Source organism: Lontra canadensis, unplaced genomic scaffold (assembly GCF_010015895.1).
Source record: "Lontra canadensis isolate GAN:19392208 unplaced genomic scaffold, GSC_riverotter_1.0 scaffold51, whole genome shotgun sequence".
NCBI lineage: Eukaryota > Metazoa > Chordata > Mammalia > Carnivora > Mustelidae > Lontra > Lontra canadensis.
The window spans coordinates 13,916,020-13,943,630 of record NW_022631045.1 but is presented as its reverse complement, the minus strand read 5'-3'; the positions used below and the strand labels follow the sequence as shown (position 1 = coordinate 13,943,630).

At 48.9% G+C, this 27,611-nt stretch overlaps 1 protein-coding gene across 4 annotated transcripts in view; it reads right to left on the bottom strand.

Moving 5' to 3' along the window:
- Positions 1 to 12,661: 12,661 nt before the first annotated feature.
- The window catches only part of WDFY2 (WD repeat and FYVE domain containing 2), a 180,840-nt gene continuing 165,890 nt past the window's right edge, over positions 12,662 to 27,611 (bottom strand). Inside the window, exons 8-12 of one of the 4 annotated variants that reach the window (XM_032874119.1) lie at positions 27,474 to 27,579; positions 23,688 to 23,789; positions 22,449 to 22,579; positions 20,119 to 20,227; positions 12,662 to 13,378 (exon numbers count right to left, since the gene is read on the bottom strand). In XM_032874119.1, coding sequence (XP_032730010.1) covers positions 13,358 to 13,378; positions 20,119 to 20,227; positions 22,449 to 22,579; positions 23,688 to 23,789; positions 27,474 to 27,579 — 469 coding nt within the window. In that variant the 3' untranslated portion in view covers positions 12,662 to 13,357. Of the gene's footprint in view, positions 13,379 to 18,729; positions 19,148 to 20,118; positions 20,228 to 22,417; positions 22,580 to 23,687; positions 23,790 to 27,473; positions 27,580 to 27,611 lie in introns of those variants that run through there. The other 3 variants (XM_032874118.1, XR_004384632.1, XM_032874120.1) reach the window with 3 other exon arrangements.

The following is a 27,611-nucleotide window of genomic DNA, read 5'->3' as shown; positions in this document are numbered from 1 at the left end:
GGGCAAAGGGAACCATCTGCCTCCCGCTCACGGCTATCTGACCCCAAACCAAGAATACCCCATAAGAAGATGACGACTCAGATGCTTCCTAATGCCTCCTTTTCCGTGGGAACCTGTGCTGTTGGCTTCCCCAGGTGACAGGATCTTGGAAACGGTCTCTATATAACTTGCAAGGTCAGTGTGTGAGTCTCCCATGATCCCTATGGGATGTTCTGTTACCGCACACACGGAGAAGTACCAAATGGGCTTCCCCAGGGCAGGAGTGTCTCCTCCTTTAGAAGCTACACTGGTAACTTTCCAGAGCCAGAGGTGACAGTTCCTTCAAGCTGATTTGGAAGGTTTCTGAATAGAAATGCCCATCAGTTGTTCCTAGGCTAAAATGTAAAACTTAACGATATATTTTTCTCATCAAGCAATAATTAACTTTAATGCTATCCAAATATATTGAACTCAAGATATTTTATGATTTTAGGAGCCCCACAGATTTTTTTTTATTGAGATATGATTGACATAGAACATTATGTTAGTTTCAAGTTTAACGAATCTAATATTTGGGTGGGGATGTGGTTTTAGTAATGCTTTAAGAGGGCTGCGTATCTCTCCTCTAGCATCGCCCGGACATGACACGGTTTTATCTCCCTTCCTAATTAGCTTATAGAAAGAGATTTGCTTCAAGTCATGTTCCCATGTAATAAAGGTCCTTGTTGCCATATTTAGAAGACTGTGTCCAATATAAATTCCACTCCCAAATCTCTTTTTTATAATGAACCTCCATCAACATAATGAGTTCCTTGGAAGGAAGGCATTGTGTAAATTAAAAATAATAATGAGTCATAATGATAATGAATTATTTTCCCTATTACTGGAAGCAGGACTAACCTTGGGCACATTTTCCAATAGCTGAAGGTGCCTTCCCTATACTGAGGATTGCCCTCCCCTGGAAGCCTGTTCTCTAAAATATCCTCCACCTCTTCTTTTTTTTTTTTTTTTTTTTCCATCAAAACTCTGAATCCTCCAGACATCCCTGATCCTATCTGGTCAGTCCTGGAGGAAATATAGTTACCAAACTGGTTCACACTCAGATTTGAGCGACAAAAAACACCCGCTAGCCATTTCCAACAGTGCCCTGCCAGTTACCGCCTGGATTTTTTTTTTTTTTTTAAGATTTATTTATTTAAGAAAGAGAGAGAGCATGTGAGCCGGAGGTTCAGGGGGGTGGGCAGAGGGAGAGGAAAGAATCCAGAGCAGACTCCACCCTGAGCATAGAGCCCATGGTGGGGCTGGAACTCACGATCCTGAGATCATGACCTGAGCCGAGATCTAGAGTTGGTACGCTTAACTCACTGGGCAACCCAGCAACCTTGGATGTTGTTATTTTGAGCGGCGGCTGACTAGCACAGAACTCGCAGACTTTCTAGCTAAGCTGAGTATCTTCGGGACTGTTAGTTTACAAGCAACAGGAACCCACTCAAGCCAAACAGACAAAAAGAATTTAATGGTGGCTACAAGGGCACAGCCCTCACAGAACTTGGGGGCTGAGGCACAGCTGGGCTTTGGGCTGGTCAGGGATAGGACAGGACTGCTGTGAAGAACCGGGGAAAACTTCCCTTTCTCTGGGACTGTTGTCCACAGACTCATTACAACTGCTTCCCTTTCTTCCCCTCTGCAGACAGACTTTCTCTGCGTTTCCATGCACATGGGCCACTGAGTCAACCTGCCCTCTGTGCAAGGGTTCTGTTTCTATACTCTTGGGGGAGGGGGGAGCTCAAGGGCAAATGGGACAAACACAGTGCTTGGCTCAGGGTAACAACTTTATTATGTGTTTATTGGTTTAGACAGGATGTGGGGTCCGCCCCTGAGGGAAGGGGATGGGTTACCTCTCCAAAAGAAGCCCACTACATCAGGCCAAGGAGCTTTCTGCTTAATTCAGTTAGGAACCCAAGATGTTGAAGGGCTTTGGGGAAGGAGAATGACACTGATTTGTGTTAACAACAGACCTGGGATGGGATCTGGACGAGTGGGGCAGAGAGCTCCTGGTGTCAAGTTCATCCTCAGGCAATAATGACTCGCAAACAATGGGATACATTCCCACTCTCTTGGCACCGGTGTCGCCTGGGACTCAATGAGGTTTAATGAGTCGAAAAAAGGGAGATTCGCCATTTGCTTTCTTCTTTGTATGCACTTGCTGGGAACTTGGACAAGTCACCAAACCTCTTTGGGATTCTCTTGATTCCAGTTCTTTCAATAAAACATTTTACACACTCACACACACATACGTACATACGTTACTTACATATTTTTATGCTATGCTTTTAGCAGATTAGTACTGTGTTTCTCTTTGCAGGAAGGCACGTGGGCAGGGCTTCAGAAACCTGGCTGGGGGGGCTCCAGGATTATAAATCACCAGTGGCCAGAAAAAAAGATGCTTCACCTCCATCTCAGGGAGGAGAAATGTGTGCTGTGTGCTAAGAGCTACACAGGTTCTTTATAATGACAAAACTGGTGCCCTAGGAGGCCCAAAGCACACGGAAGCAAAGGACATCTCAGACCTGCTCCTTTGGGAGTGAGTGGGCATGGGAGAAGGCCTGTTTTGTAGATTTGGATGAGGGAGATTTTGAAAAGATAGAAAAGCCCCTGGAGGGCCTGTTGCTAAAAACTGTGCTTTCTCCAGGAGTTTTTATTTTTTTTTATATTTTATTTATTTATTTGACAGAGAGTGAGAGATCACAAGTAGGCAGAGAGGCAGGCAAGGCGTGGGGAAGCAGGCTTCCCACTGAGCAGAGAACCTGATATGGAACTCGATCCCAGGACCCTAAGATTGTGACCCAAGCCAAAGGCAGCAGCTTAACCCACTGAGCCACCCAAGCGCCCTCTCCAGGAGTTTTTAAGAAGCACCTACCGCTTGGCTGTGCCCTAGAGCAGAGTATTTGGTGGGATGAATGGTGCCGCCAATCCTCCGGCAGGAGACTGTGTAAACACTGAAATCGGTACAGGTGTATTCTCACAGGGGATGAAGCAGGAAGCCGAACACACAACCATCTCCGGGGTAGGGTGAGGAGGTGCAGAGGGGCTCACCCCGGCTCTCATCCATCCAAGGTCAGGAGAGAGGAGCTGTGCCCAGACACGCCCGGTGAGCGAGCCCAGCCCACAGCCCCCCCCCCCCCCCCGCCCGCCTCGCTGGCCATGGGCCGGCGGGCCTTGCAAAGGGAAGGGGCCGCAGGCCTGCTGCGTGGACCCTCCCTATGGTAGCGTTGATTTTCTTTACTTGGGAGTCACTTATGACAATCCGTCATGGCAGGCTGATGGGACCGGTAGCTTTTGGCAGAAGTCCTTTCTGCTTCTCTCAAATTAAATCACAGAGAGAGCCACGAGCAATGAATACAAAGAAAGTGTTCAAGGCCACTGGACGGAGGAAAATAGCTGCTGGAGACCAAGTGTTCAAGACACTTAACAATCCATATATACTAAGAAGGCAGGCCCCTCCAAAAATAAATTGGGACATGGACGACTGAGAATGCTGTCTGGGATGAAAGTCAAAGCTCAGAATTACAAATAATGATACAGAAATGAAATAACTACAATGGACATGCCCTGGGAGCTTCCCAGTCCGCACACACGTTCTCAGGCCGCAAACTCCTCTGATCCGGGGAGGGGGCTGGCCAGCTCTGATCTCCCTTCTACAGGCAAAGAAACCAAGGCTGAAATTGCTACAGTGACTTGCCCACGGTCACACCAATGGTAGGGGCCCGATCGAGGCTCCGAGTGTCCTCCAGGGCCCTGTCTGTGGTGCCACGTCTCTCCTGTGGGCTCGGGAGCTGAGCCAGGCACTGGCAGCGGCAGGGAGAACTGGACAAGCAGAAACTTCCAGCTGCGGCCCTCTAAAGAGCCCAGGGCCCTGCCACTTGGAACCCTTGCTTGATTCCCACCTCAGGTCAAAAAGTAATAACATTATAAAATAATAAAATAAAATACAGATAGAGGGGGCGCCTGGGTGGCTCAGTGGGCTAAATATTTGACTGTTGCTTTTGGCTCAGATCATGATCTCATGGGTCATAGGACTGAGCCCCATTTCAGGCTCCTTGCTCAGCCGGGAGTCTGCTTGAAAGAGTCTCTCCCTCTGTCCCTCCCCCACACATGCACATGCGTGTGCACCTGTGTACTCTCAAATAAATACATCTTTAAAAAATAATAAAAACTTTAAAAGATTTTAAAAATACAGGAAGGCATGAGGACATACAAATAATAGTTCCATCATTCAAAGATGAGCATTTTAAACGTTTCAGTGCACCAAAATAGCATCCTTGGCGATATTTCCTGTTTCGACACCTTCCCTCACAAAAAAATGGGATTCTGTTGTTCCTGCTGTGTTGTAATTTCTTATTCTGTATATTGTGAATCTCTCTCCAGGTCAGGTACACTTCAACAGTATTTTTCTCATTTTGTTAGAAAATGTTACATATATATGTTTTATGATAACAGAAATAATCATAGAACATATGATCCATTGTAAAATATTCTAAGTCACACAGTGCAGAAATGGATAGCGAAGGAAGACCGTGTTTCACTTCATCCCATCCCACCCTTGGGACCTAAATTTCTTATTTCCTCGTACTTCTCTGTGTGCAGACCAGACGTAACAAACGTACATGCCTGTATCAACTTCTCCGCGCCATGGGCTCGTAGACTGTGCAGCAGCTGGCGTGTCCCCTTCCTATAGCGTGGACACCTCTTCCTCTCCGGACAGGAGGCTCCGGTTCTGGGAGAGGACAGTCTCATGGGGCCAGAGAACGGAGGGGTTAGCATCACCAAGCTATTAGAGCATTTGGATTTGGAAACCCTCTGGGGTGGGGCTTGGGGGGAGCCCGCAGCGCAGGTGGCCGCTTACCACTCCTCCAGGGCCACCTGCCCACCCCTCCTGGGGGTCCCTGGAAGGCGGGGCCCCACGGCACAGTCAGCTTCCCGCCGCCATCACGGAGCGCTCCGCCTCCTCGGGTGTGGATATTCTCACGACTGCCCCGATCCCTGCGTTGCGGGAAGAACAAGACCCCAGAGCAGAGAGGTGACCTCTTGGGAGGTTTTGTAGGTTCGACTTTTGTCCCTGCTGGGAAGTCGGTGGTCCTACATTTGCTGCCCCAACTGTCCAAAGGAGGGGGGTGCATGTGGTCCACATCTGTGGGGAAAGCCAAACTCTGTCCGGTGGGCCCAGGAGCCTTCTCTGTGGTCACCTGAAAGCAGGCCGTGGCGCGCCAGACTGGAGGCTTTTGGGTCTAGAGAGGAGCCGGTGACGGCTGGGAGGCCAAGATGAGGGTCAGCCTGGCGCTTCTTCCCCCGGACACACGTGCTTCAGGAGCTCCTGACACGTGGACTGGGGCTCCCCAGTGCTCATTTGGGCGCAGAGCCTTCCCGGAAGCCTGCTCCGAAGAGCACCTTCGCCTCCTCTACTCCAGCCTCCGGTCACGGCCGGGTGGCTGCCGCCCACACGTTGCCTACGGATTCCCTCTGGAAAGGGCGGCGGGACCATACACGCACCGCGTTAGAGACCCCAGGCCTCAGCGAAGGCTTTGCCGCAGTGTCATCTGAGAGTGGGCAGAGCGTGGGGAAAGGGAGGCTTCTGAAGAGCAGGGGCCGCTGGGGAAGACATTGAGGTCAGGGGTAGGCGGGGGCGCTCGCGGAGGACATGCTGCTCAGATGCGGGGGGGTGTGTGGGGACAGGATAATGGGGCCGGTTCCCTCCTAATGGGTTAAAATGACCCAAATTAGAGAAACTAGGAAGAAGGTAATTTACCGACACTGCTTTTCTCTGCCTTAGTGGGTAGAAGAAGGACCGCTGACCCCTCCCCTCATGTCCATGTCCTCATGCCTGGAACCAATGACTATGTCCCCTTTCCATGGCAGGAAGAGACCCTGCAGAAGTGAAACTGAAACAGGGAAAGTAACCTCAACTATCCAGGCAGGCCCAGTAGCATCACAAGGGTCGTTTTAAGAGGAAGGCAGGAAATCCAGAGGCAGATGAGGAGACGTGGGACTAGAAGGTCATCAGGGTGCTGCCGCCACAAACCAAGGAAAGCAAGTGGCCTCCAGAAGCTAGAGAAGGCAAGGCACAGATTCTCCCCTCACACTTCCAGAAGGAACACAGCTCCGCTGACACCTTGATTTCAGATCTCTGACTTACACAGCTTAGAGGATGCATCTGCGTTGCTTATGCTGGAATACACATTAATCTGGATCTTAGCAGTTGACAGCAGCACCTGGAAAGTTCCCTGACCAAGAGGGAGTCCTCCTCTGGAGGGGCCAGTCATGGCTGTGCTCAGACTGGGGGACTGGGGTGGGAGGGTTCATTATACTTCTGGGAGAAGCCCCAAAAGCTGACACCTCTCTTCTTGGTGTTTCTCAGGCCCACCCACAATGAGGGTGATGATTGGTGAGGGCTGGTGACCCCCAAACGGGAGGGAGCCCAGTGGAGGTGCCCTTGCCCTGCACAGCTCAGAGGGAATAAGGATGGCAGGTCACTCCCCTCTCCTGTAGGCAGCCCTGGGCTTACTGGTTACAGAGGTCACAGGAGCAACACTGGGGTCCCTGGGCTCACTGTGAAGGCATGCACAGTCCATTCTGGAATAATGAAAGGCAAAGGTCCCGATCTCTTACCTGATCCTAAGTATGGTCATGCCGCCATTTGTCAGGTGTGACCATGATTTCTAAACACTTGATGTAGAACTTCTGCATTGACATTATTGCCCTTAAGCTGACCTGGTGGGGCTCCATCGTGATGTGTGAAGCTGTCAGTGCCCATCAGCCTCCCTGCTGTTGGTGTTGACAGTCTCTGAAGGCTGCCTTGCCGGGTACTCCCCCCACCTTGACTTCTGCCCTCTGTGCGCCCCGAGTATGGCCCTGCTTTTGCTCACTGACCTATAGACCAGTCCTGGTGGATTATTTCCCAGGACTCAAAATCCTAACGTTTGGAAGAGCCACACTTCTTTACGGTTTTCCCAGGGGGCGTGGGGAAAACCACTCACTCATAAAAGAGGCCCGGATGGAGCTCTTCCCAAAGCATGAGCAAGCTGCCCCGGGATCGGGCAATAGCTGTGATGCCGCTGAGGCTCACGTGGGTGGGGGTGAGGTGGTTCCAAGCATCTCCAGTACGGGTCCCACACTCTAAGGCAGGTGTTAATTCACATATTAATGGACACGTGCTCTGTGCCAGCCTGCGCTGGGGCCTGAGCTCTGACAGCCAGCGGGGCAGCCCCTGCCCTCGCCCAGGGTGCGTACAGCAAAGAACAGAGGGCACGATCCACTTGGGAAAGGGGCAGGTCTGGGCACTAATGGTACGGGCAGGGGCTCAGGAGGCCCCAGGCAGCATGCAGTGTGCTCTCCCGCATCGTCCCCAGTGTTCTCTTCTGCTCCCTCCACCTCCTGAGAAGGGGCCATGGTGCAGTGCTGGGTTCCACTGAGATGCCTGTAAAGGCCCGATCAGGAGGACTGGGCGGTCAAGGGCGCAATCTGCGCACGCTGCCGTCCCACCCGGGGCTGGGTGAGAGCTGCTTTTATGTGTCCCCAGGCAGCTCCCTTGCCTGGCACCGAAGGGCACCTTCCCCTCTCCGGCTGCCCATCTTTCGCCCTTGTGCAGAGGCTGTGGGGGCTGCTGCTGGAGTGGTGGGCCCGAGGGCACTGGCCATCCAGGGCTCATCACAGCAGGGAGGTCGCAGCCTTTAATTTCCATGCAGCTTACGGCTCATCTAAAAATATCTGAGCAGCCACAGGATTGAATCTCCCCAAGAATGACCTAAAACCAGCGTAATGAGGACTGGGGAATTGCTTCATTTCCATTTAAGAGGGGCACATTGGGACTAGAAAGGGAGAAACCTCAGCTTCAGAAGCAGAGCTTTTGCCTCTGGTTTGCATTGTGCCTGGTGGGGGATGGGGGGGCAGTGCAGGCGGGGCAGCTGGGGTGCCCCTTCCTCCGCCAGCCCTCCTGACCACAGTGGCTTGGTGGCCAAGGGGGCTGGTAAATGCTGGCATTCCATGTCCGAGAAGCATGAACAAGGGCCCAGGGAAGTCAACAGGAGAGCGATGGGGACCTGGGGACAGGGAAGTAATAATGCCTAAGGAGATAAGGATTATCTGGAAGCGTGGAAACAGCAGAGAAGGGGAGCAGAACTCTTAGGGATCTGCCCTTCCCAACTCTATGATGAGCTTTCAAAGAGGACAGGCCTCCTCCGCAAACAAGGCAACTAAACCCAGCTGCGGTCACAGCAGACACCCCATGCCCCCACCCCTGGACGTGCCAGCTGGATACAGTGCCTGTGTCCTCACGGCCCCCGTGAGGGGGGGGGCACTGCTATCCCCCCATCTACAGGCAGGGACCAAGCTCAGAGGCTGCCCTGTCCCCATGGGCCCTCCCACAGCAATCTCTCCAACATCGCTGCCCCTCTTCCGAAAGCCAGTTTGTTAGAAGCCCAACATTTGGATAGATATCCTTGGAGTTCATCCTAAGAAATAATTAAAGATCTGGAAAACGAGGCTCTCGTCGTAGCACTAGTGAGAGGAGAGGGAGGTAATAAATTATGGAACACCTGTACAAGAAATCTGTTCAAACCTGAAAACTCTGCCGTAGATAAATGTCTGTGGGAGAGGAAAGCTGTCTGCTCTATATCATTAAATGAAGAGATCCGGCTCCAAAACTGTACACGCCTTATGATCCGATGGTTGCTACACCCACAAGCCCATAGAAAAAGGCGTGTTGGTGCTGCGGAGCGTCCCTCGGAGACCTGGCTTGGGAGACTTGGCAGATTCGCCCTCTGCGGCACGGATCCGAGAAGCTTTGCATATCCTGTTCCAAATGCAAGGGGGATGTTCTCAGGGAAGCACACACAGCGGGAGAGGCTCAGGCCAGGCGTGCTGGGAGACTGGCTTCTTAGTTCTTCTCCCTGCCTAAGGGAGATTTGCCTGGCTCTGCCTGCCCATGAGCGCCACCAAGCCATGGGAGAGCCCACAGGCTCTTTTTTCCTCCCAAGGGACATCATCCTGACAATGCCAACATCAACCTGTGTGCTTATAAAATCTGTGCTAGGAAACCCACCACCTGGACCTGCAGTTTGCCATCTGTCGCCCACAGGTCACAGAGCACCAGTGGAGCTTCTGGGTGCAGGCAGCCCGTCTGTGGACTTGGAGGCCTGCGGGGGAGCAGGGGGGCCGGGCAGGGCCCTGAGTACACGGATGCTTGTCCTCCACGAGTGGGACAACAGAAGGCTTCAAATGCCTTCTCTTTGCTCATCAGTATCTCCTCATTCTTCCATAAGAAACAAGTAAGTATTGCTTCTGTGAAAAGAAGGAAGTTTTTCATTTAAAAAATAAGGCCCCCAGATTATGTGATCCTTTCTCTCTGTAATCCTCTGGTCTCATTATAGCTCTCAAATGTTTACTCTGGTTTCGCTTCTTTCATTGGCTTCACAGGAGAACAAGATTTTGTTTCCCAGTGTGCTCACTGCAGAGACGCTGTGTTTCCCCGAGGTCTGGGGGCAAAGGGGGGTGGATCCTGCAGCCAGCCCTGGGGCCTGGGACAGGGGTGGGGGGGTGACACTAGGTGAGAAAACTCTGTATAGCCTGGGGCCGGGATGGGGTGGGAGGATGAGGCAGAGCGGCTTGGCAGAGGAAGTAAAGCTCTTTCCCTTCTTCTTATAGTCCTCCCTGAAAAGAAGAAAACACTTAAGCAATCCAAGAAGCCATCCGCCTGGATCCTGAGAGAGGCCAGACTCATTTGAGCGAGATAGCTAAGCCAGGAGGCAGGAGTCTGAGTGTTTAATCCCCTTAGGCCTCCAGTGGGGCCCTCCCAGCACTAGAGGGAGACCCTGTGTCCTTGCACGCAGAGGGGCGAGGGACTCCAAGGGGATCTTGCTCTCGGGCTGGGCTGGCACGGGTGCCCATGTCCCAGGGCCCGGAGGACACAGGACCCAACACACTCCCGGCTTGGCTGAGCAGCACTTTCCACCCAGGACGAGGGGCGACGCCTCCAGGGCTTTGTAGGAAGAATCTCTGGAACCAAGCAGCTTGGCTAGATGCTGTTTTGCAGGAGAAAGCGAGGTGTGTACGATCACATTCCTTTGTATTATTTATTAGAGGTACTGGTAGTAAAAAGAAGCAAAGCACACCCAACCTCCTCCCTTGAGAATGCTGGGTCTTCTCACAGCTGTGAGGCTGTCAGTAGGAGGGTTCCACGCCAGGTTCAAGGGCGGGTGTGCTCTGGGGCACAAGGGGTGGACAGCGCGCCGTGGCTAGCCTCACCCCCGCCGCCCTGCACACCTCAGCAGATTCTTTCAAGGGGACTTCCTGTCTATGAACCCTCTTTCTCTAACTTGGGCTGGGGGCCTCTCGAGGTAGACCCTCCCCTGCATGAAACTCAGGGTAGGGTGGGACTGTGCCCAGGCTTTGCTGGTGAGACGGTCCTTTGCCTGTTGGGGTGGGTTTTGCAAAGTGCCTCCCTGAATTTTATACCCCCCGTTTCTTCTCCTTCTGAACTGAGTGGGTCCCCGGAGAACAGAGGTCCTCCGGTTGTGATCCCTGTTCTCAGAGTCCTGGGCGAGGCGAGGACCCACAGGCCCTGGCTGAAGGTGATCCGCCCTGGGAGGTGAAAGGTCATCTGGGAAGCTGACCGAACCCCAGGGAATGGGATCTGTCCAAAGCAGCCCCGCGAAGCGAGTGAGCCATGACTCTGCTTTTCTATTTCTGGTGGCTGTTATCCGTTCAGGTTTTCTTCTCTAGCTGGGCAGGGTCCCGAGGGACAAGCTGTGGGAGAGGAGCCGCGCTGGGAGGAGAGGGCACCAGAGAACACTCGACCTCGGGTGGAAACCAGGGTCTGCTCTCTCGATCTTCGGCCATTATGGAGAACCACTCTTGCTTGAGGCTCTGGTGACCCGGCGGCCCTGAGGATGGGTGCCTCTCTCCCCTGGCTACCACCTGCCGGCTCCTGAACACGTCCCACTCCGACCGTCCACAGCGTCCCCCCACCCCCACCCCAGCCACACCCGTCTGGAGATTCTCCCTCAGCCCCCGCGTCCTGAGTCAAACTCCCCTTGACTCCTTGTTCTCCCCTGCTCGGTCTCCCTCTTGCAGCACGTCAGGACCCTCATCCGTGTGGGCCCTTGAGGGCAGGGATGGCACCTGACGCTCGGGGGGGCCCCTGGAGGGTGTGAGTGACATGGGTGACCTGACTGACCTGAGGTCCTCACAGCCGCAGGCCAAGGTCAGCCGGGGAGCTGCCCTTCTCACAGCTGCGCGTGCCACTCACTATTAGGTCAGAAACTGGTTCCACATACTTGCCTTTTGCTAGAACACCGTCCTCATTAGCTGGAGGGGAGAAATTGATAGAAATCCCAGAAGAGCTGGCTCAGAGGTCTAAGACAGGCCAGACTCAGCTCAGGGGCAGAGAAGGTATGGACCACGGGCCACTGAGCAGACGCCTCTTCTCCTTTCTCCTGCACGTGCCACTGTAGCTACGAGAACTTCGGTGGATTGGGAACTTCTATATTAAAATAAATGTGCCCAGGGCCAGGAACAAGCCGACCTTCAGCTTCTGTGGCAGTTTTTTTTTTTTTGTTTTGTTTTGCTTTTTGTTTTCCATTCTGTATGAATCTCTCCTTTTTTTGAGAATGTGGTTTTCTTAAAAATTCTGGGTTCAAGATCAGCCTACATTGTAGGTTTGAGGGAAGCAGGGTGGGAGGAGGGACATGTGCAAATGAGCTGTACACCTCTGTACTCCAAGACAGGGCCCCACGCTGTCTCTGTCCTGTGTCCCGTGTGGCATTAGGGACAGTGTGTATTTACATAAACAAATTCATCTGCTTAAGATTAGGAGTGGCTTTAATAATGCACCGGCATGCTAGTGCTAGTTTGGAAAAAAACTCTAAATTATACCGTTTTACCTCCTAATGACTGCAAAGTTGTAGCAAAATCAGCAAACAGACGTAGGAATATCTACCTCTACGCCTGGGGCTCAGAGCGAAACCACCCTCACTCGTCATCCACGGTGGAGAAAAACCCAGTGGGCGGTTCCTCAGAGTTGCTCAGGTCCAGCCAAGGAGCCCCAAGGAAGGGGTTTTTCTGAGTGTGTCTGCCCGGAAAGGCAGTGACTTTCGGCTACATTTGACTGCATCCCCCCTTTTCGAAAGAAAGGGGGGACTCTGGAGTGTGGGGTATGGGTAGGCTGTGTTGGCACAAAGGGGCTGGGAGGGAGAGGGGCCCCCAGTCCCATGGGCTGTGGTATGAAGGGCACCCCAGCCCTCCCCCACACTGTCTGTTCAGTGCCATGGAAGCCACTGTTTTCTTCTCACCTGTTTTCCTATCCATAAAATAGGCTTCCTGAGTTTTTAGAGAGATTTCTCCTAGCTACATTTGCCCTGAAGTCCTTTCTCCTCAATTGGAAAATTTATTAACTACAGTTAGAGCACACTTATGTGCAAGATCAAGAGAATGAAGAGGACCACATGGCCACAGCCCATTTGCTGGGCACAAAGTCTCGCCAGACCACGGTTCTCCCTGGGCTCTAGACCGTCAGGTGTAGGAGTGGCCTGGAGACTTGCCTTCTCTCGCCCGGGGAACACCAAGGCAGGACTGTTGTGGTGAATGTGTCTCAGCTTGACGACAACAATGATGGCACTAGAGCTGCACGAATGTTTCCACAGAGATTTATTTTAAACCGTGGAGGCAACTTTGCATTGAGAGTCTTCTACATTGGTAATGGCCACAGGCATATTTCAGTTAGAGGGAACACAGTGAGAATGTGAGCAGAGTCTAAAAACATTCACAACATCAGCAGCATTGGAACGTAGAACTGGATACAGGCATCTTAACATTGTAAGCAGTCTTGCTCAGTCCACCTGCTCAGTCAGGAAGTCAATGTCAATGTCTCCAGTGGCAGAGAGCACGGAGAGGCCGGAAGGGTTCTGCTGGAATCGCATTTGAGAAATCTGTTCCGGCTTTGGGCTCATGACATTCTCAACCTGACCCCTTGGGGAATCTCATTTCAAAAAGAAAGAAAAAGATATCCATGAAGTAACATGCCTGCTGCAGCCAGGTTCTACAGGGGCCCCAGACGGACGGCGTGCAGCATGGAAGGGTCCATTGCCCTGGTTAGGAACGGCAGCAGGTAGGCAGGCACGGACGGAGGGCTAGCACCTTCCCCACTGTCCAGTTAATAACAGTTTTTATACTTTTCAGATAAAGATTTTCTTTTGCGAAAAGACAGTACATGAAAAAAACTCATTTAAAAAGCAAGGCAAATAAATGGTACCCAACACAAAGATATGAAGAGTACCACGGTTATCAGTGACACAAGTGTCTGGTCTGTACTCCATATGGGTGACTGCTACTGACCTAAGGCTGCCATCTATTCAAATGGGAGGGAAAAAAACGTGCAAGCAAGTAAATGAAATAGGTTTTGCAGACCATTGTCCCTTTTTGTATTCAAGTTCACCCTCTTCGGATTCCCAGAGAACCAGGAGAAAAAAATATCAAGGTCAGATTCTCAATCTAACCTTGAAACCAACCTGCGGTTCCCTGCCACTTTCTCTCCCAAGAAAGTCAGCTACCGTTATTAAGTCACCAAGGTGAACGTGTTGAGGTATCTTATTTTTTAGTGAGGTGGTACCAAGACCAACTTCCACCTTCGCCATCTTTTCCAGACCTCTAGATGGAAAAATGCAGAAAGCAATTTTCTTGATGAGAAAGAACACAAAGACCTCACGATCCTATTCGCCTGCCTGTCGGGAGTTAAGTCAGCCACTAGTCCAACACTAAACATTCGTGGAATGACAGGATCGCAGGACTGGAGGGGTCCCAAGAACCACCGCCCAGTTCAGTCCCTCCTCCAGGCTTTAGCCGCCCTCCCGCGTCTCTGATGACGAGCGACTGTCTGCTCCAACAGGAACAATGCTCCCGGCATGTGAAACACAAAGGAGGGATCCCACTCCGATCTTGGACAGATCATATTCTTGGAGACTGCTTTTGCGTGTTAGGTCTAAACAGGCTTCTCAATGGAAAGGATCATGTTTAAAGGCAAAATTACAGACTAAAACCCCTGAGGGTTGGTATGTATATAATTCTTGGTTATGAAATTGAGTTGAAGGTGAAAAATGAACAGGAATATTCTGGAATTATCAAGTTATGCACATAGGAGAGTTGGGCAGTGGAAGGAAAAGGCAAATGGAAGTAACGGCAAGAACCAGAAAGTGCCAAGCCTCATGGGGGATGCTGGGACGCCCTTGCTGGGCAGAGCCAGGTCTCGGAGGGGGCGCTGCCTGAGCCTCTTCCACGGCCTCTGGCCTGAGAAAAACGTTCCCCTGCATGTGGCGAGAGGCACTACAATGGGGGTGTAGCACGTTTCCTACATTGTACTGAGAAGACCCATGAGTCGCAAGAATGATTTCAGGCCAGCGGGGAAATGGAGGGTGGCTGCCTGCTTAGGCACCAACGGGTTTGGCTCTGTGTATTCCTGATGCTGAAGTTGTCTAGAACAGTCTCCTACTACCTGTCATGGTCTTTCCATTTTTAGAGGGGAGCAGCTGAGCCTGGCCCACCTGTGTCACGAGGAAATTAGCACGTAAACTCTCCCAAGCCAAGTCCACGCGTGTAGGGGACTCCAGATCCACCTCACGGCCTCTGGGGCGGGGCTGTGCCTCCAGAAAGTTCAAAACTTAGTTGCCATGGGTCATATTAAAGTAACCACTCACCACCCCAGGTCTTTCTAAAGGCAAACCACAACAAAAAACTTAGATACTAGCCTCGGTCAGCTGCAGGAAAACCTGACTCTCAAACTCCGAGGGAATCCCTTATGGTGCTCCATGTGCTAGCTCCCTCCAAGGTCATGGGGAACCCCGCACAGCAGCCCCCCGCCATAGTGACAAGAGCTCAGGCCCCAGGACTTCAGCCGAGTATTTGATACCCTCTGGCAACTCCAACCACTTGTGGCATCCGCGTACCAGACTGATGCCAGACCGTAGGCCTTTGTTTCAGTTTCGGCAGTCTGCAAGTCATTTCCTCACTGGACTCACTCTAACCGCACCTTTACCCTGTGGCTCAGAAGTCCTTTCTGCTGGGGGACGGGCACTGTGTGCATAACTCCTGGGGCGGGCCCCGCGCACACTTCTATCACTAAATGGACCCCACGGGACTGACGTAACCCATCCACTACCCCGAGTGGCCTCTGTCCAGGACAGGGAATGGGCCCCAGCCCCCCACAGCCTAGTTCAGAGCCTAGCTTGTGGCAGACGGTCCACAAATGGCTGAAGTGGGCTACACTCCAGAAGATCACCTAGAGGATTCTGTGTTTAAAATGGACTTAATTTCTGTGTTTCCCAATCATCTTCATAGATGTCCACTGTCAGTGAAAATTTGCCATTATTTTAAAGGACAGAAAAAGACTGTATTGGCGAAGTGCTTTCTTTTACTTTAAAATACATATCTTAATGAATGAGATATCACTTATATACAGTTTAACTATTAAAAAAGCAAAATCAAAGGAATCTTGTTTCATGACTATTTATGTCCAGTAACTTTGGTACAGAGTTTAGAGCGATCCCTTTAATTAAAAGTCAATGTCCAGGCTTTAAAAATTGATTGTTAAGCAAAAATAAATTATGCTTTTTAAAAAATGAATCTCAAACCATGAAAAGGTGACGTTCCCTAAGAAAAGCAAAGGCTGTAGACTCAGAGACTGGCTCAAGGCCGGCCTTCAGACAAACAGGGGAAGGTGAAATGTCAATGCCCTTAGATTTCCACCTGCATTGTTGGGTGGGGGTGGGGGTTTCCATGAGGAAGAGTCTAGGAAGGAGTTTACGCTGATCAGGACCTGCAAGAATTGCATCATTGCACAGTACCCACCCCCTCAGAAACAGGGCTGGGGCCAAAAGAAGTGTCAGATTCCCCTGTAAGAGGATCAGGCCCGATTCCTGAGAACCGCCTAGAGGACACTCGTCTTAGTCATGCCATTAGTAGTTAATGTCCAAAACCATGTGTTCCTGGAAAATTCTTTAAATCTTTTAGATTCACCTCAGCTATATCTGACGGCCTGGGATGACCAAATGTTTTCTGCTTGGAACATTCTAGATCTCCGAAGATCCCTTCCAGTTTTGTGATTCTATGATTCCTTGAATAATTGAAACCATCAAATGAGAAAAACATCATTGACTGATCGCATATAAAAAGACATGCAATTCCAAGTACTTAATTTAAAACCACCTTAGCTACTGCGGACACAAACCCAGGTCTTGAAAGTTTCCAGTAACATCATTTCTTTGGAGAAACCGAAAGCCTGCGATCGGTTTTATCCTACGGAATGCAGAGCAAGTCTGCGCATGAGATGGGCAGCCCGGCCACTTTCCCAACATGGCCAATGTTAGGCATTACTTGCCAGAGCCGCTGAAGTAACAGAGCAAAAATATATGTAAAGTGCAACTGCAAGAGGGCAAAACAAGAACTATGACCATGAACCCAGCCAGGAGAAAAGCCAAGGGCTGGTGCCAGCTTTCACTCCCAGCAAGCAAAGTCTCCACTCCATATGATGCGGGGAAGACATGCGACACCAGCACTTCTCTCTCCATGAGTTACAAAAAACAGTGGCGACATTCCTCATAAAACTCAAGAATGCACAGTATCATAAACACACACACCACTGCTTTGCTAAGTACTTCTTAACAAAGTCAAGCACCCACACAGATAAGGAGAAAGAAAAGGGCAGAGCAGGGGATACTATGATGTCTCTGTGGTTTCTGACCGTGACTCTCATCACTAATGAGGTGTCAAGTGGTTTCAGCCTTGGAGCAGCTCTGTGGGGGCAAGACTGGGGAGGGGGAGAGGGCTGTAGTGAAGGGCGGGGTCCAGCCCAGAGCAACCGTGGTGGACATGCGTGACCAGCAGGGACAATCAGCTGCCCCAGTGGGGTGTGTGAGCTCCTCCAGACCTAAGTCAGATCCACATCGGGCTCGCTGGGCACTGCTCCACTGTCTTCCTGACACGGTCTCCCTCTCCGTATACAGGCCACACTCCGAACTTCAGAAAGGGAAAAAGGAGCAATTCATTTCCATTACTCGTTTCCCACACACGGTTCTCTGTCATGTACAACTTGGCACGTGGCTCCAAGTTCTACCAAGTGAGCTATGAAATAGGTATTTCAGTATTTTAAATTTCATTCCCTTTTTAAAGCTCTCTCACAATCATGCAGACAAGACTCAGCTTAGTTCTAACAGCTCTGACTGATGGCAAGCAGGGGGAGTAGGCGACAGAGAAGTGACAAGTGGTAATGGCTTCCATGCGTGAGTAAGTACACGCGCGTATCCAACCTTAGACTGTGGTCACGGAGCTGGTCTGATGGCTCAGGTGACACACAGGCTGCCCTGTACCAGGGCCGCACAGGGCACACCCACTGTACTCCCCAGGGCGTAGCAACAGAGCCATCTCTAGGAAGCCCCAGCCCTGGGAGCACACGGGTCAGAGGACAGAAGTATGGTGGGCAGTACTTTTTCCGGTTGGAAAGAAAAGTAATTAATAATCATGAGGGGGGAGAAAAAACAGGTTTCCAAAAACAAAAAAGAGAGAAAGAAATTGGAAGCATTTCAACACCACTGCCAAAAACCTATCAAATCAGAAGTGAACAAGATAATGCGGACAGCTTGGATAGCGAAGGGCAAGTAACTGGCCTGTTTCTTTGCAAGGCTTAATTGAACCTAGTGATCCTCAAGAGACTCGGGGGTTCCCTGACATCCCTGACAGGAGAGGGTGAATGAGGTGGGATGTGTAAAATGCACACAATGGGGCAGGCTCATGGCACACACCTGCTGCAAGCAGGTCAAAGTAAGACTTCTAAAAAGGACTTCAACATTCTGAGTTGAGTCACTACGCACAAGAATATTTTTTATCAAGTTTGACTGGATTCCCTTAAAATCAGAATTCTTCAGGTTCATTTTCTAAAGCCCTCTTTTTTCTTTTCTTTCTTTTTAACAACCCCCTCCCGGAAGCCAGTACGAGCTGTAGGACTCGGTACCTTTTATGTCTCAGATCACAGAGTTTTAGGATGGAAGTGTGCAAAGTGTTCTGCTAAAATACGCAAAGATAAAAATCTTTAAATATCTAGTTTTTCAAGGGGAAGAAAATACAGATGGTGAGGAGCAGAGCAAGATATACTCTCTCAGGAAGGAGCACATTCAAATTCAGAGGTGATGTCACGTGGACAGACACATGTTAAAGACGCTTTTTTCTGAAGGACATGGGGTTTGCATTTTTTTGTTTTGTTGGGTTTGTTTTGAACACCGTGAGGAAGAGCTACGTGAATCACATGAAAACATAAAAGGCTCAGAAGGCTCCAACGGAAGAAGAAATGATCCAGGCACTGCGAGTTGGAGCTCTGAGCTACAATCGTCTGCTTCTGTGAGGACAAGGGTCGGGAGCAGCTTTCTCACAGCAAAGACAGAAAACTGAGGCAGAAGCACAAGGTCGCGTCTACTCAGCCTGAACAGGAACGAGTTAGACCTTCCAAACGGACTACTCTTTGGGTGATTCAAGAAGTCATTCGGAAAACCCACACGAATGGTTTCCTGAATCTCTCAGCCGAAGAGGAGGACTGTGAAAGCACAAACACTGAGAATCCAGAGTGTAAAGAGAAACACGCACACAGGTGGACATGAAGAGGAGGGGAGGTGACACAGAGAGAGGAAAAGGACGCCGAACACAGAATATGCGCCCAAGTGAAGGAAACATGGAAACGACTTTATAATGACCAAAAATATCCCTAACAGATGCCTCCCTCATCTCTCCAACACACGAAGCGACAATGAAAAGGAAGTGAGAAACACATACCAAGTAAAGACCCCACACAGAGTTTTCAGTATGCTCAGAACAATGCAGCACGGCCAGAGTGTATAAACCATTTGTTAAAAAAATATCTTCTTTTCTATTGTATGAACTGGTTGAAAGAGTCCCCTCGCCAGTGTCCACTCACTAGGTCCCATGCCAACTCAGCCCGGCTCCCGAGTTTCTCTCAGAATCTCACGTGTCTGCTGACAGCTCCAGTAATGATGCGGATTCCAAAGACTGCTTCTTGAGTAAATACTATCTTTCTGATACTGGAGTGTCATCAAGACACGACTGGGGTCATATCCCATAACTGTGGAAAGGAACAGAAAACATAGGAGGAACTGAAATTCCTTTGTGTTGAGGATTAACAGCCCTTATGATTGAATACAAGTGACCTTTTAATTAGCCAAGCAACTAAGTACTACACTAACGTGATTTCTAAATCTATAAAATGGTATTTTGCCATCTGACAATGTTTAACGTAGATTTTAAAACTATGGCCGTGGGGAATTTTCATCTGGTGAGTGCAGAATCTGACAGATCAGATTCCCTTCTGGGACAAGAGAATGAGCATCTATCAGGCCCCCTGTGGGCCCCAGGGACGTGCTGTGTCCCTTCCAGACCTTCTCTTGTCTAGTCTTCCAGTCTTCCAAGATGTCCCATTTTCAAAAATCAAGGACCCAAGATTCCCAGTTTATTTTTAAAACTTGCTTAAAGTCAAGGGCCCCAGTGGCTTTGAAAGGGGTTATTTTAACCACCACATCCTGCTGGTGCCTCCAAGAAGGGACCAGAGTGGGCCAAGCCCATGGCATAGCTGTGGCCCCTCCTGTCCGGGGCCTCTGCTGGGGTACCACATCCATCCAGCACGGTCCTCAGACAGACCCTGGAGGACTGCTTCTGGATTAACTGATCTCATGGGGAAAACATCTTGTTTATTATTTGCTGGCTTATTTGAGTCCTTCCTTTCACTCAAGGCTCAGCTCCAACCCCACTTCCTTCCTGAAGCCATCTCTAGCAGCCCCATCTCCCTCTACCAAGCTCTTAAGGTAATTCTTGCCTGTATCACTCTTTTGGCTGCTGAACATATGACCTATTAGTAACCATCAAAAGGACAGAGTACGTCCCCAGTAGACAATGTGCTCCCTGCAGCCAAGAGCCGTGTCTGATCTTGGTGTGTGAGGCTCACAGTGACCTTGTGAGCAGAACTCACCCAGTCCTGGGCTCCTGGACATTGACATAGGGCCAAAGAAGGAAAGCTTCTGAAAGAAGATGGTGCCCTACCTTAATAACCTTGTCAGTTCCAGAAGTCAGTAACCATCCTCTGGTGGCATCAAAATGCACATGCACGATGTTATGTTTGCTGTCGTGGAAGGTCGCCGTGGGTGCGCGTCTGGAAGGAGCAAAGTGAGTTTCCAAGAGTGAAGAGTGGTGACACATGAGTGAAGGGAAAGCTGCAGCCCGATGACTAAGACAGGTGCCTCACTTCAAAACTGCTCCTCACATCTACCTTTGGTTCCTGGGAACCTGTTAATGGTTTTTCGGTTTTATTTTTTAAAGATTTATTTATTTGAGAGAGAAAGAGAGAGAGTACAAACAGGAGGGGCAGAGGGTGAGGGAGAGAGACTTTCAAGCAGGCTCAGGGCTCAATCCCCAACCATCAGATCACAGCCTGAGCCAAAACCAAGAGTCGGACACTTAACCAACTAAGCTACCCGGGCACCTTTTTTTTTCCTTAAATATTTTTATATTTTTAAATTTTATTTATTTATTTATCTATTTATTTGTTTATTTGACACAGCAAGACAAAAGGAGGCAGAGGGAGAAGCAGGGTCCCCACGGAGCAGGGAGCCCAATGAGGGACTTGATATCTAAACCCTGGGATTACGACCTGAGCTGAAGGCAGAAGCTTAATGGACCCAGCAATCAAGGCACCTTTTTAAAAGAAGAAAGGATTCTTATCTTCTTCAAAATGGGAATGAGATGGTGACATTTCCCAAAGTCTTACGGATTACTTGTCGCTCTGATAGAGCCTATGAAAAATCTCTACCCATGCCTTCGACAAATCTTAAAACAAACACCTCAGTGCTTTTGCTACATCTGATCTCAGAAGTACCTACTGGTATAAAGTCTACCTGTACCTATTAAAAAAAAAAAAAAAAAAGCACACCTGTTAAAAAGCCGAGGATACTATTACTATTCTAATCAAAGGGCTATCCGTTCTTTCTTCTCCGTTTCCTGGTGTAACTGCAGGTTTAGTTTCTCTATGGTCTTCTAACACTTGAACAAGTAAAACAATCTATTAACATTGTTATTTGTTTTGTATCTTTTAACCTATGCATTGCTTAATAAGAAGGCCTGTCGACTGTCTACGTGGTCTAGAAGCAGTGCAAAAGAGGCAGAAGTAAGAGTGACATAGGAAGGGGGATAGGGACATGGGGAAGGAGAAGGCTGGTCCGTCATCAGGCTTCATGGATGCCCACTCCTCAGCAGTGGGCTCTCTGAAGACAGTTTTACCTGTAGCTACGTCTGCAGAACAGACCTCCAGCATCACTTTAAAATATTTAAATGATCACTTTAAAATATTTAGAATTTACAATTTAGGTTTAATGTGTAGCTGCCTAGGCTCTCTGGGTCTGTGTCTCTAAAGTCTCTTGAAGCTCCCTAATTTAATGAAAAGATCATTCTTATTAATTTCATCACGTATGAGGAGTGGAAAATAATCAATGAACATAAATGCTTACTGATGCAAGGGCATCTTAATTTACATTTGATATGGATAAAGAAGAATGAAAAAAACACACACACCAGGGTTATCCATAAGAGAGTGCTTTGGTGTATTAACTGCCATGACTTTCCTTAAATGCTGACTTCCTCTGGTGCATTTGAAATACGTTTCTATTTATATGCTGTTTAAGACACCCATCTAGTACTTGAAATGATTCTACTGTATACAAGGTAGGGGAATAGGTGGGGGAGAATCAGGCAGACGAGTTTCCTAGGAGATCCTGCTGTCATTCATTAAAAGGGGGACCTGTCGCAGAGGATTCTACTTACCTCTGGGCAGTCTGGAATGAGCGGCATTGAAGAGATAACACAAATGTGCCCTCCCACCCACACCCCCCCCGCCAAAAGCACACTGACATGCAGTAACCTAAGGTCCTAGGTTATCGGGCAAGACCATCAAGCATTTACCCTGTGGTTACCTAAAATGGCTTAGCTCTTCCTGAGAAAATGTGTACTCTGGAGCCTGTGGGCTGATTCAGCTCCTGTAAAAATACCAGCTTGGGCTAGAAAGTAAAGCCTGGGTGCCTGCAATCCAGAGCAACCCTTAAGGAAATAAAGGGATAGCAGGGTTGGCTGGAAGAACACCTGCTGGCAAGGCACCTGCCCCTGTGGTGGGGAAGAGCACAGAAGACATGAATTCTTGATGTGGACTTTCTTTCCCTATCTAAAGAGAGAACACGGGTCTCTTGGGAAAAAGGAGGGCTCTGCCCATCGGCCATGGTCTGTGCATGAAACCAGCAGGAACTAGGGCGCTCATGGTCATGGCTGCAGGGCTGGATCACCTTCTCTCCCTCACCCCGCTAAGTCTGAGGACCGCTGGAACTCACTCTTCGTCAGTGATGGCCTCATGGCAGCTGTCACAGACTCTCACTTCAAACTCGAAGCCCATCAGAGGGATGGAGGAGCGCTTGGAGCTGCACTTGCCGCAGACGGCCTTCCCACACTTGCGGCAGTGGTGCTGGAGGGAGAGAGAGCACAGGCTCGCCAGGGCTCCTGCCACCTGGCCCCACCTCATCGGTCTGGGCACAGCCGGCCGCATTCTGGTGAGGATGCTGAACAAGAGCACCGAAGAAACGGAAGGAACACACCAGCTCTGTTCTCTTTTTGGGCTCTTTATTCAAATGGAGAACTGCTGGATACACATCTGCTTGCATCACCACCCCCAACTCCTACCCCTACCTCCCAACCCTGGTCCCGCTCTGCCCATCCTAGGTCCCTCACAGCTCCGGTCAGTATGAACTCCAGAGGACCACCCAGTGGCCAGGTTATCTCAGATCTGGGTACGGAGGGGATGCCACCTCTAGAGACCATGCTGCTGGGTGAAGGACAGCGTGAATGCACCCCAGTTCAAGCTACTACCTATACTCTGGCTGTGCTCAAGCTAGGTGACTTACACTGCTTTCCTTGGGGAGGACCAAACCATGAATCGGACTGAAAATGCTGTATTATGAACGAGTAGCTCTAAACGACTAAAACTAAGAGATGGCAGGAGAGAAAGTGAAATTATTAAGAAGAAATAAATACTTCTTACATAATGTCACGATTTGGTCCCACTATGAGCTAAGCACGATCCCTCTAATTTTAAGGTGTATTCCCATAGTAGCGACTAGAATTCTTTCTTTCTTTTTTTTTAAGATTTTATTTACTTATTTGACAGAGAGATAGAGAGCACAAGTAAGCAGAGCAGCAGGCAGAGGGAGAGAAAGAGAAGCAGGCTCTCTGTTGAGCAGAGAGCCTGATGCGGGGCTGGATCCCAGGACCCTGAGATCATGACCTGAGCTGAAGGCAGCTGCTTAACTAACTGAGCCACTCAGGTGCCCAGTTGCCACCATAATTCTAAAAATGTACCCCTTAACTACTCAGAACAAGTCACTACAGAAACAGAGTCCAGTAGGAATGAGCTGCAGTAGATAAGGGAATCCATTAATGAGCAGTCTTGGAGTGGCTCCAGGGTATGCCTGACTACCCCCACCCCCCAACCCCTGCCTGGGGGTGCTAGTTCTAAGCTCACAGGTGAAGCTGTTTCCACTCTATTCCATTTTGATGAGGGAATCCAGATCACCCACCTGTCTTAGGCCAATCTTCTTACTGTCCCACATCTGCTTAAAGTTCCAGAAGAAAGGCTGATCACACTTTTGGCAGGAATCGCTGTCCAACCATTCAGGGGTCTTATGAAATAAAGCACACAACAGGTCACGTTGTGAAGCAGGGAGGACAATGGAGCCATTAACAGTGAGGAGAATTACAGAATCCAGATGTGTTCATGAGAAACAGAGGTGTGATTTCTCAGTCATTTAAGAAAACATTTACTGAATGCCTACTCTGTCTCGAGTGTGGGGATGCAGCAGTGATAAACGGAATCTCTCCCACCACGGGGTACACAATTTATGAGGGAAATACAACAATATTTATATCAATTCTTTAAGTAAGTGGAAGTGCAAAGGCCTAAGGAGGGGAGGCAGAGTGCCAGGAGGGGGATGCCACGGGTGGTGGGGAGGGGGGTTTCAGGAACATTCAGGGGTGACTGGGCCAGGTCACTCACACACGGTTTTGACCGCCACGTTGACGCTATCTCATATTCTCACATCACATGCCGTTAGACTTGCTCTGACTACATACAGCCGTGTATGTAACTGCACATTCCACAGGCACACAGCTCCCTGAGCCAGAAGATACACCCTGACCGCAGCAGGTACTCAGGGAGGCTGCCTGTCCACCATCTGCTCACAGCGGGGCCCAGCAGGCCTGGAGACGCCACTCCTTGCCTCATGGACCACACACTCTTCTGCCTCCGTTCACTATTTCCCAGCTCCATCGTGAGTACTCGAAACAATATCGAATGGGTTTTAAAAACGTGTTAAGCGTAAAGCTATTCTTCAGCAAATCTTTACAGATTATGCATATAGTGACTCTGCATCTGCTTCTAGAGTTTCACATCCAACTCTGTATAATTCGTCATTTGGCAGAGGGACAGATCTCTTTCCACATATCACTGAACCGGAACCTGGAAAACAGATGCAACCCCAGGGTTTCTCAAAACTGAGTTCCAGAGAACTCCAATTTGATTCACAGGACACTTACTATAAAGGAAGCCCAAGATCAAACCAGTCTGAGAAATGTGGCAAACAATGGTCTGTGCCCTCTCTCTACAAGATTATTTTTCTTGTAGCTTTCTTCTGTTGATGTAATCCTTTTCTAAAGAAGCCCTGTTACAGAACAGAATTGGGGAGTTACCTGTTCTCCCATCTACAAGCAAAAATGAACCTACAGCTACACACGGTCTCAAAGAAGAAAAGTAAAAAGGTGACATCTGAAAAGCTCCAATTCTTGGTCTATTTATTTTCTTAAAACCAGAGTTCTTAAGTAAGCCTTGATTTGCTTTGTAATTTTTAAGCTCTAATCAGTTTAAAGACTGCTTTAACAAAATAATACAGAGTTTTCAGGAAAAAAAACAATTTATCCCTAAAAGACTTATCTACGTTGTGATTTTTCAAAAACACTTATGATTCAGGAAAATCAGGAGGATTTACAAAAAACTGTCACACACACACTCATATCTTTTCTAAGGAAATATGCAGATTTAGGACATACATCAAATGCACTGAAGAGGAAAATGGAAGTAAGGCACAGGACAAAAGGGGAAAAAATCAGTCTGTGTAGTCTGATTCCATTTTTTTTGTCCCAAAAAACAAACCCTGCACATGTGTTTTTGCAGAGGAAACTGTAACCACATTACTGATATTCCTGGGCTGGTGGTATTCTTAGGAGTAATGGACATGTTTTCTATTTGTTAAGGAGCACTCTGTAACTTTTCTACAGAGAATGTTTATCCATACTTCTAAAAAAGGATACAATTTTTGAAAAAATGGATTCCATTAACAATAGAAACACATGTTAAGCCTACAAGATAACGCACTCAGCCACACCATCTTCCATTTGTCCCCCCAACGCTGTCCCCACGGCCACGCCACCATCCCTGACTGCTTCTACTTGCCCACGAGCACCAGCACGCAGGGCATGACTTTTCTCATTCACCTTGTCTTTTCTTGTGGTGTTTCCTGTCCCCATCAGAGCACGGCCAGGCCCCAGGGGTCTTTTAGCGCTATCTCCTTCCACAAACTCTCTGCTGTGAATGTTAGCCAAAAACAGAAGCACCCCTTCCTAAATGTCCAGCACTAATGTTCTATCCTACAGCAACTGTAATCACATCATTTATACCATTTAACAGTTTTCTGAAGTCTTCTCCCATTTATTTTTTCCTACCAGAAAGGCTATCAGTGCAGGGGTTGCTTTTTTACATGTCTCCGGACTCTTGACGTAAGCACCACAAGCTCTGGCTGGGACCCGGAAGCCCCCCAGATACATCTCAGGGAATTTACATTTACAGAATATGACATTTGTAAAAGAAAAAAAAAATGGTTGGGACCCTCTCTACTCATTTGGGCTCTGAATCACCAGAAGAAGAGTCAAGACGGTCATCACCTGTATCTGCATGTCAAAGTGCATAATTTAGGCAAGATGGCTCAAAGGACTGCCCATCAACTAACTAGGGTCCTCTCTGAAAAGCATCATTATCCTCCTTTGGGCCTCGATCCATCAAGGCTGGAGTCTGCGTGCACTGGGGGAAGAGAGCCCAGTGGTTCCCCCTCTCCTGGTCTAGTCAGTTAGGCCTGGGAAGAAGCGGACGGGGAACAGACGGGCTTTGACTGTCCCTCACCCCAGCAGGCTATCGTGAAGGATCTGTAGGCTCACTGGCACCCTGGCTGGCATGGCCAAGCACACACTGTACCAATTTCCCTGCCTTTATACTGAAGGGGCCTCGTAGTACTTTCAAAAGCAATATTCTACAATTCCCCACTTCCTAACAGTAATGATCATTTTAATTAGTTACTAATAGAACTCCCATGGATTTATGGTTTGAGCAAGTCAGGTTTTAATCTTCTTAAGCATTTAATTACTAGCATTTGAAAAGCATTACATGGTGGATAATAGCAACTACTCTCTTGAAATGAGATTGGGGTGAAGACATGGAAAGAAGTTGGGAAATTGCTTTTGTCTTTTTAAAGTGCTGCTTTTCTAAGTCTTGCATCCTGCGAGGAAATACATTAGATGAATATACACCGTCAAAGGGAAAGTTCATCCAGCATAATTCTAGGGAAATGAGAATATAACTAACTTCAAAGTCCTTGTCAAGGGTCTATTTAGTAAACATGTCTGTTGGTAAGATGCTCAAAGATGAAAAGTAAACTCATAAAAACAGAACGCCAGGAGAAAACTCAAATGTATTCTTAAAAAATGACACTGTATATATTTGCATCTGGAGAACTGTTTGGAGAATGATTCATAAAGAAGCACAAAAACAGTTATTTCTGAAATTTCTATTAATATCAACCTAAAGACTCTTACTTCATCAAATACCATTTCTCACACATTGGCCACCATTCCTGGCTAACACAAAACACGCGAGTCTTCTGCGTTCCTAGGGCACTTGAAGGGATAATTGTCTGAAAGCAGATGACTCCCTCTTTCTCACCTGAACTTTGGTTATGAACGGAGCAACAGATTCAAAGTCTAAATAAACACCTTCGTCTTGGTTGAAATTCTCATAAAATCACCATTACGTGAATGTCACATGCCAATTTGGGAGGGGTGTAAAAAAAAAAAAAAGGAACTTCCTTTTCAACTAGAATCTTTTATTCTCTGACATTAACAGGTCTTATTTAACGGTTTCATCCTAAGAGAACTAAGAAATGAGCAGTAGGGGAGGCTGAGGCATTTTTCAGCCCAGCCAGAACTGCAGTGTCCAGCCTGGCAGCCATGGGAGTGGCCGGTGACCTGCCGTTGACACCTACCTCCTGCCGCTCCACGTCCATGTTCCAGACCACGATCCCACCATCACCACCACAGGAGATGAGCTGCCGTGTGTGCTGCGCATAGGAAAGGGCCTGGACTTTGTCACTGTGAAAGAAAGCCAGGGTTAGTGACAGGTC